This window comes from Pseudopodoces humilis, chromosome 4 (assembly GCF_049639895.1).
Source record: "Pseudopodoces humilis isolate 2021_Gansu_Grassland_sample_001 chromosome 4, ASM4963989v1, whole genome shotgun sequence".
Taxonomy (NCBI): Eukaryota; Metazoa; Chordata; class Aves; order Passeriformes; family Paridae; genus Pseudopodoces; species Pseudopodoces humilis.
This window is the reverse complement of record NC_142203.1, coordinates 45,863,140-45,872,434: the sequence shown is the minus strand read 5'-3', so window position 1 is coordinate 45,872,434 and position 9,295 is coordinate 45,863,140. Positions and strand designations below refer to the sequence as shown.

General features: G+C 40.8%; 1 protein-coding gene across 1 annotated transcript; it reads right to left on the bottom strand.

The window, feature by feature from the left end:
- Positions 1-6,566: 6,566 nt before the first annotated feature.
- Positions 6,567-8,266, bottom strand: CER1 (cerberus 1, DAN family BMP antagonist). Its single transcript, XM_005522669.1, has 2 exons — positions 7,745-8,266; positions 6,567-6,860 (listed from the first exon to the last, which is right to left on the bottom strand). The coding sequence occupies exons 1-2, from the start codon at positions 8,264-8,266 to the stop codon at positions 6,567-6,569; spliced, it is 816 nt and encodes a 271-aa protein (XP_005522726.1).
- Positions 8,267-9,295: the final 1,029 nt, after the last annotated feature.

The window sequence follows — 9,295 nt, the reverse complement described above, 5'->3', positions numbered from 1 at the left end:
AAAATGTGTCTCAGGCTCTGACTCGATCTTCTCGAGTGTGGCCCGGCTAGCTCAGTGATGAGGTTTCTCTTCACTCGAGTTTCGAGCCAGCATATGTTTGTGGGGTTCACTGATTTTCTTCAAGAATCCAAGTCTATAGAGCGAGTAAAGAAATCAGGGGGGGACTCTCTCTCTGGTTTGCATTCCACAGTTTATTTCTGTGAAGGGGAATCCAAAGGACGAGAGAGAAAGGATTTGGGGTCTGGGGGGGTCTCTTTTAACAGGGTTTCTCGGAGGGAGGGAACATCAGAGAGGGAACCAATTATTTTTCTCAGTTAGTACATCTTACAAACTTTCTACAAATCAAGGTTACACACGCCAAGATAAAAAATAACAGACACTAACTTCTTCAAATGCCCACAAAGGTGTGGGAGTATTCTATACAGAGGGGCAGAGGGGGAGAGAGGGGGGGCCTGGTTTCCTGGCAACACAGGGGGGAAATAAAGGGAAGGCAAGGTAAGCATGCCCTCTCAGCTTCCATAGTTTAGAGGCATTCTGGAACAGGAAAAAGTTACAAACTTCCGTGTAGGAAAGAAGAGTTCTCTTCTCCCAGCCCCGTGCTTTCCTGGGCTAAAGAAACTTCAAGCAGCTGGAAATGCCAGCGGGGTCCTCTCTTTACTCTATCCGGCCTCTCGCCGTGGGGCTGGGGAGAGAAACTTCAGTAACCATGGTAACTTGACGCCAGGTAAACAATTAGGAGAAAGAGAAGCTTGGGGGTGGGGGGAGAATCACAACTAAAAGATGGGAAAAGATACATTTCAGGCTATCAACTACAACAAGGCTCCATTTTCTCTCTTACTTAATAGCTAGAGTAATCAAAGACAAGGTATGTTTTCTAATCTGCCTGCCTCAATAGCAGACATGGTGAAATCTCCTGATCCTGCAGCCCAGATAGATTAGGTGGGGTACTAAGGTAGACCAGGAAATAGTCTAATTTAGGAAGTTAATTTTCATCCTAGGCACTTCAGTGGTGAGAGGAGTTCTGCTCAGACAGTGTCCAGCTGCAGATGGCCTAGCATTAGTTCTTCTAATGCTTCTCCTCCCCCTAGTCTTTAGTTGCTGTCTAAAGACTAGGCAGGACAACAGACTGCTTAAATATTCCACATCTATGTAGTGTGAAGGTGAGTTTGAATAAGCTCCAGCAGATACAGCCTAGTTCAGAAGGCACCTTAGGTACAGGCCTGCTCAGTTTGAACACCCTGACTGTGGGCTGCAGCCGCTAGCAGAATGTCAGATTAAATGACTGGTAAAAGCAGTAGTTATACCAGGAAAAACTAAAATGACTCAGAAAAGCCCTTAGAGAAACATCAGGCTAACCCTAACTTTCTTATTTATTATTGTTTTTGTTACCATTGTTGTAATTATTATCATTATTTTTATAATTGTTATCATTGTTACCATTATCATTATTAAATTAGTAATAGTGGTAGTAGTGGTAGTAGTAGTAGTAGTAGCAGCAGCAGCTTCTGGTTAATTTTTTAATTTTCAAGTGAAAATGTAGTTTGCTGATGCCATGGAGCCTGAGGCCCTGTAAACAGGACAATTTTGTTGTCAATGAGGATAGTTAACATTTTATCAATATTCTTGCAATAGCTAATCCCCATTTTTTCTCACCTGAGCAGAAGGAGTGTGCACAGCTGTGAGGGAATGATTTCAGGTGAGCTGAAGTTGGTGCTTACATGCCACATATTCAAAGAGTTAGGTTTAGCACAACAGAAAGTACAAAATATTTATAATTCAATACCAGTGTTTCCTGTTTCTACTGGTAAACTGTCTGATGGAGGACCCAAAGTAGCCCCAGTTCCACATCTCTTAAAAATGCGCCATTTGGCACAGCACATACTTCTGGGAACATTGAGCAGGATCTGCTGCCCCAGATGGATCCCTAAAATATATGGGATGGGATTCATCTGGGAGTCCTCAAAGAGCTGGCTGATGTCATTAAAAAAGCCTTTCTCAGTGATTTTTGAGTGGTCTTGGGAATCCAGAGCACTCCCAGCTGACTAGAAGCTGGAGAATATTTTCAGGTTTTAATACAAAGAACTTGTCTTGTGGAGGACAGAAAATGCAGGATCCTGTCAGTCTCACTTCAGCGTCTGGTAAAGTTATGGTGTTTATTCTGGGAGATAATGAAAAACACCTAAAGGACAACACAATCATTGGTCACAGCCAGCACAGCTTCATGAGGAGGTGTGCTGCTTATCAAACCTGATTTCCTTTTATGACAAGGTAACACACCCAGTTATCAAGGAGAGATGGTGTAATCTTTTTAGACTTCAGCAAAGCTTTTGATACCATCTCTCACGGGAGCCTTCTGGACAAAATGTGCAGCCCACAGCTGGATACACACATCGTGTGATGGGTGAGCAAGTGGCTCATGGGTCAGGCACAAGTGGTTATAGTGGATGTGGTGACATCAGACTGGGGACCTGTCACTGGTGGGGTTCCACAGGGCTCCATCTTTGGCCCTGTGCTCTTCAACATCTTCATAAATGACTTGAATGTAGGACTGGAAGGGATAAGAAGCAAGTTCCCAGGTGATACAAAACTGGGAGGAGTTGATGCCCTTGAAGCCAGGGAGGCCCTGCAGAGAGACCTTGACAAATCAGGGGACTGGGCAGTCACCAACCATATGAAGTTCAACAAGAGAAAGTGCCAGATTCTGCACCAGGGGTGAGGCAACCCTGGATGTATGGACAGACTGGGAAATGAGATGCTGGGAAGCAGTGTCAGGGAAGGGGACCTGGGGGTCCTGGTCAGTGGAAAGCTGAACATGAGCCAGCAGTGCCCTGACAGCCAGGAGGGACAACCCTGTCCTGGGGGACATCAGGCACAGCATCACCAGCGGAGCAAGGGAGGGGATTGTCCTGCTCTGCTCTGGGCTGGGGCAGCCTCACCTCCAGTGCTGGGGGCTGGTTTGGGCATCTCAGTATAAGATACTAAGCTATTAGCATCCCAAGGAAGCCGGTAAAGATGGTGAAGGGTCTTGAATGGAAGGAACCCTTATGCAGGTGAGCTCACTTGTCTGTTCGGCCTGACTGAGGAGCCTGATGAGAGACCTCATTTTGGATAACTTCCTTGTGAAGGACAGGGGAGGGGTAAACACTCATCTCTTCTCTGTGCTGACCATTGACAGGACTCAAGGGAATGGCCCGAAGCTGTGTGAGGGGAGGTTGAGGTTGGGTATTTGGAAAAGGTTTTTCCCCCTGAGTGTGTTTGGGCACTGAAACAGCTCCCCAGGCAAATGGTCACAGTACCACCCTGACAGTTCGAGAAGTGTTTGGACAATACTCTCAGGCACATGGTGTGACTCTTGGGGCTGTCCTGTGCAGGGTGTCAGGAATTGGACTCAGTGACCCTTGGAGGCCCCTTTCAACTCAGCATATTACGATTCTAGACATGATTATGCAGCTGTATAGACTGGCAGAGAGCTTCTGTCTGAGTAAGGAGTCTTGTTTTGCTCTTGCAGCAAGAGGCAAGTGAGTAGATTTATGAGAAAGCACTGCAAGAGATTTCACCACCTGCCAGTAAAAGCTAGTCAGCTGAGAGCCATGGGGTTAGTTGTGAACGTTAGATGGTGAACAAAGTACCAAGCACAGCATGAAGTGCAGCTTCAGACTTTTCCCTGGAATGTATGATGGTACAGAATTCAATAAGAGTTTGATGTAACCCTGGTGTTTGATGTATTTACAGGCATTAAAGCTAGTTGCATTAAATCCACACTTAAAAGAATAGCCTGGACTGAAGATTTATTCTGCTAAAGCAGTAGGCAGGAAACAGCACTTCTCTTCGTTGTTTTCTACACAAAGCACACCCATCTGAGAAATAGACAGTGGAACAAATGAAAGGGCAGAAGTATAGAAGCTCTGCTTGAAACTGATTAGAATTTTCAGAGAGCTCTGCAATAAAGTTTTGTTCTGTAAAGTAGGTTTGCACAATTGTCGGGTTTACATTGTCAGCATAGCTGCCCTGGGAAAGCTTTCATTACAGAGAGCATGCAAGCTCTGAGTAGACACTGGAACACTAGGGTGTGTTGCAATAATGTTCCTATTGAAAGCATGCACATGGTCATATGGATCACACCCATCACCTTTCTGATCCACAATGTTCTGCTTGTAGAGGCCATAATCATTATGCACAGAGAGCAAAATCCTGTCAAGCCCTCGATAAAACATATTCCTAATATGGATTTTTTAAACACTGAGTTATCTGATCCAATTAACGCATTGATTGATTTTGCAAAATACTGTGCTAATTACATGCAACCAGTCATTGCTGGGTTAATTAAACATGCATCGAAGAAACCTACAGCACTAATCTAATTAGCAATTACTACAGCTGTCATTACCTCTTTTCACCTACTTTAAAGCTGTGCAAATTGACACTAAGAATCTCGTCCTGCAAACTCCTTACATGAATAGCTTTCTTTGACTGCAGTAATGCTTCAGCACAGAGAAGCTTTAAAAATTAGGCTGAAGACTTTGCAGTCCACAATATAGTTTAAGTTCAGACATCCTCATGATAAAGTCATAGCATAGCCGTGAGTTTTGTCAAAATTACAAGATTGGAAGATTTTTCTTTTAATTGATATGTGATCATACTGGGAGTGTCCTAGCTTCAAGTGGTTGCTTGCAAGTATCAAACCTAAAAACATACTTGCATTTCAGTAAACAAAAAACAATAAAAAATGTGGATGAACATTCTTATATATTCAGACAGCTTTAAAACATGTGTTAAACTCTGAGTAAAATGTCTCCGAACACTTGGCTTTTTCAGATTTAAAAAAGAATACATCAATAAAGAGAAAAAAGTTGAGAACTTAAATGCTGTGAAAATGCTTTTATTTTTTAGGCTTAATTAAAAATGGACACCAATTTTCATACACAATACAGGGATGAAAAGACCTTGATAGGTAGTTACTCAGAATGGCGTCATTTTATACGCCATAGCATATAAACAATTTATAGTTTTCACGTCAGTCCTTCATGTAAAAGAATGGAGAGAAGACTTTTCTTGAGTTTTACTACACAATTTTTATTATTTAAAAGCAGGTTTATATGTAATAAAAGGTAACTATATACTAATCTTCAATTCATTCACTGCAAGTGGCTTGAAGAAGCAAACAGCTTCACACCCAGTATCAGAATGTAATTCAGATGCAATTTTTTGTAAATATTCAACATGGATCTTGGATTTCAAAGCCGTGCTGTACGTATTTTCTGAAAGAATATTGAGATACTTCTAATCCCGTTGCAGTTCAAATACAAGGAGTCATTTACCCAGCCCTTGAATTTGACGTCAAATAAGCTAAGTCAACAGTGATTTCCAGTACCCTTAAAAAGAGCTTTGATAGTTTAACAACAGTAGCCCAGGTCTGAGAGCAGATTCCCAGAGGAATGAAAAAACTGGCATAGAAATATGCTGAGCTCTGTTGCTGGAAGTTGATCTCTCTCTGGTGTACCAGGTCTGCAAGACAAATCCAGGGAGAAGCAGCTGGAGAGAGCTGGAAAGCCAGCAGTTCAGCTAACAGTCACTGGTGCTGTGTTGCCTATCAGAAGACTCGAATGCTTCCTAGCAGGGCTCTCTCAGCTGTTCCTGTAAAGTTGTTAAGGTATTGCTATATGATAAGGTCTTTCTCAGATCTTCTGTTGCACAAATGCCTTTTCTGCTTTAGTTCAAGCATTGAGAACATGATTTAAACTTTATCTTAGATTCTCTGACAATGTTAAAATTCACTGGACTGGAAAATGTGCATTGTCTTTCCACAGTGAATTTAAATAATAACATCAGTGTATTCATCTGTGATGTTTTCTGTAGGAGTATGGATTTATTTTTTTTTTTTCTCCTTCTGCAGTTGAGCACTTTGAGTAAAAATAAAAGTACAGAGCAAATGCAGACATGTGGAAAAGAGAGCACACAGTTTCTATGGCAAAATAACCCTTTGCCATTATCTATTGGTGTAAATTGTGTTGTATATTAGTTTTCAATGAGAACTGAGCTCCAACTGGGATCAATCAGTATGACATTAACTAGTCACAGCTTCCTATGTACATAATGTCCATTTATGTTTTACACTCTCCAGCCATTATCTTGATGTAAAAGTAGACCTGTTTTTGTAGGGAACAGACTAAAATCTCATCTTTGTTGCCAATAGAGCTACAAATTGGCACTCCCTGCAAGCAAAGGCAGTGAAAACAAGTTAACATTTGGGTTTTGCACAGAAAAATCATGTTATTTCACACTTTGTTTACTAGCATCCTAGAAACAGTGATAGGAAGGGTAGAAATTTTTTAAAGTTTTCCCCTGTTAAAGTAAGACCTTTACACATAAGCTCAATAATTTTACCTCCTTTTCCTTAACAGCTGCAGGGAAACATTTATTATACTTCAGGTAAAGTTATTGTTGAAACGGAGATCATGTCGAAAGTCTACATTTTTAATGTTTTTTTGTACAAGGATGATGACAACTTGTTTGAATTTTTTCACTGGCAAATTCTTATGATCAAATTAAGAAGTACTTTCCACAGGTTAGTTGTGCTCATGTACATTTTCATACAAGTCTGACAGTAGAGATCCAGTCATAGGGTCTTTAATCTTCAGAGTTTCACATTTGCACTCTTCTACAATCATGATTTCTTTAACCACTGGAACAGAATCAGTGCAGTTGAGATCCAGGCGCTTCATGGAGAACTTGCTGGGCAAGCAGTGAGAACAAAAGGTATAAAGATGATCTTCTGAACCAGGAACATGAAAAGAACTACATTTTCCAAAACACAGATTATTCTGTATTGTCACCTTTTCACAGCTGTTATGAGTAACACCCTGAAACAGAAAGCAGTTTAATGTTTCTGATGCAGAAATGGCCCATGGACTTTGCTAGAAGGCATAAATGAAAAAAAAAAGGAAAAACAAAAAACAGTGCACTTTTTTCTTCTCAGAACAAACAGTACAGGTTTCTAGACAACATCTGTATGTATGTATGTCTGTGTGAAATAACTTTAGTTCTGGATGTGAAAGGACATGGTCCTTGACAGATTGTGATTACAGAAACACTGAGAATAGATGGTGATTTATGAGGAATGCAGCACTTTTACCTATACTGTTTGCTTGTCTTGATGTTACAATGTGAGAGAATGACATCATCTATGCATGGGACAATTTACCAGTTCTCCAAAATTCTCAGCACAGAATTAGACGTAAGCATCAGTTTTCTAATTAATACAGGAAAATCTTTGCTTAGCTGTAAGAAAACAACCAGCTTTTCCTGTAAATAACTTGTCCTGAGAGGCTGTATATGTGCGCGCACACACACACACACATGCACACACACACACACACACACGTGTTATCTATACATATATAGAGAGAGAAGATCATAATTCAAATCTACAAACAGTTGAGATGTATATTCATTAAATGGATAATTACTCATCATTTCCCTGCCTGCTTAGACTATGTCTGAATATCGATGCATAAAAATAATAAATAACTCAATAAAAATTGAGTCTATGGCTTTCCAGTGCTGCAATTTAGCAGTTTGCCTCATCAGACTAAAACTTTTTCATTAGCATCTTTCAGCCACTTATCATGAGCAAGTGTTCTGAAACCCTTTGACTAAGCCACTTGAATAACCCATGTCCCTTTAGTTGCTGATTACAAGAGACAGGGGAAAGGCCTGTTTGTTGATCTTGGATACTTGTTCTTACCTGGGCAAAAGGCAGGGTTCTGCAGTTTTCTTGGTGCATTTCATTGGTCTTGATTGGCAGAACAACCTCTTCAGATGCTGAATTTTTCATGAAATGTTCCCAGAATTTCTTGGCATCTTTTCTGTAGGAAAATTCAGACTCTCTCTTGCTGGAATAATGGGGTGGAGAGAAGTTTTCCACAGGAGGGATCTCTCTGGGTGCAACCCAGGTACTCGGATTTTGGTCTGCGTGGAGTTTCGCATTGGGAAGTATGAATCTGGACATTTTTTTCTCCTCTTTCTTCTCAATTCCAGATGCTGTCTGTGGAATTGATACAAAAAAGCTTGGTACTTTCAGTGTCTCTTCAACTCTTGGTGGGTTCTCACTTACCAGCTCAGGAGAACTTTGACTTTTAAACAGATTTTTGTCCAGATAGAGAAAGTGCTGAAATGGCCTTCTGCTTTTCCTTTGCTGTGAATTTCTCTGTAGCTCTGTGGCTCCAAGACATGAGAGCACGAACATTTGAAGGAAAAACAGCGACATGATCCTGGAAAGGGCAACCAAGTAGATCTGCTGCTATTGCAGTGCATGTAGTATGCTGGCTTTATACAAGAACCTACAGTCAGATTATAGCAGAGGAGAGGAGGGCTCAGGGGAGACCCTGGTGGGGTCTAATTGCATTCATTTACTGTAGATTACAATTATGATAGGGAAGTTTGTGCTAATGAAACTCTGCTTTCAATCTGAGTTATGTGTATTAGAAGCGCCTATCTAAAATCTAGTATCCCAGGATGTTGTGGAGGACAGAAGGAGTCAACAGGAGGAAATGTTTGGATAAGGTGTCTAGTTTAGGCTGAGGATTTAAGTAAACATTTGAGGTTGTGTATTAGAATGTTCAATGTGGTCTTCATTGTTTATTTTGACTTTCCATTCCATACAGCCAGAGACTGTCAAAACAGGGAGTGTTATTTCATTACAATAGGAAAAGGCAAGCTGATTAAAGTTTGCTGAAACAGTAAGCTCAATCTAGAGACTGTGTTTTTAAAAGTTAAGTCTAACTTGGACTTTCAGATTTGGGATATGACCCAAGGTGTGCTCGACTAACAGACTGCTGCTCAGACAGTCAGAAGAATCTGTCAGGAGGCACTAGCCCTTGTTTCATCTTCCTCACAGCAGGTTTGCAGCTGCTGGAGTGCAGACATGTCACCAGCACAGAGCAGAAGGTCTCAAATGAAGAAACTCTTCTTTCTGGGTTTTCAAAGATTATCTAACAGTGCCATATCCTGTTCAGGCACCAAAGCCACTCCAGGCATCCTATAAAGTGATAATAATGATAAAAGAACATTTAAGTAAAATGTGTTAAAAAAATACATTTATGATTCTGGCTATCAAAGTCTCAACAGCAATACCTAAAGACTACTATGCACCTTAAAACAGAGGCATCTCTTGCAAAATTTCTATGTTATGCGACATGTAAGAAAAAATAATCTGCTAGAACAGCACATAGAGAAAAGCTTTGGGAAAAGGAAAAGTTATTTTCAACAAATATTGCAAACAGTAATCCTAATATTA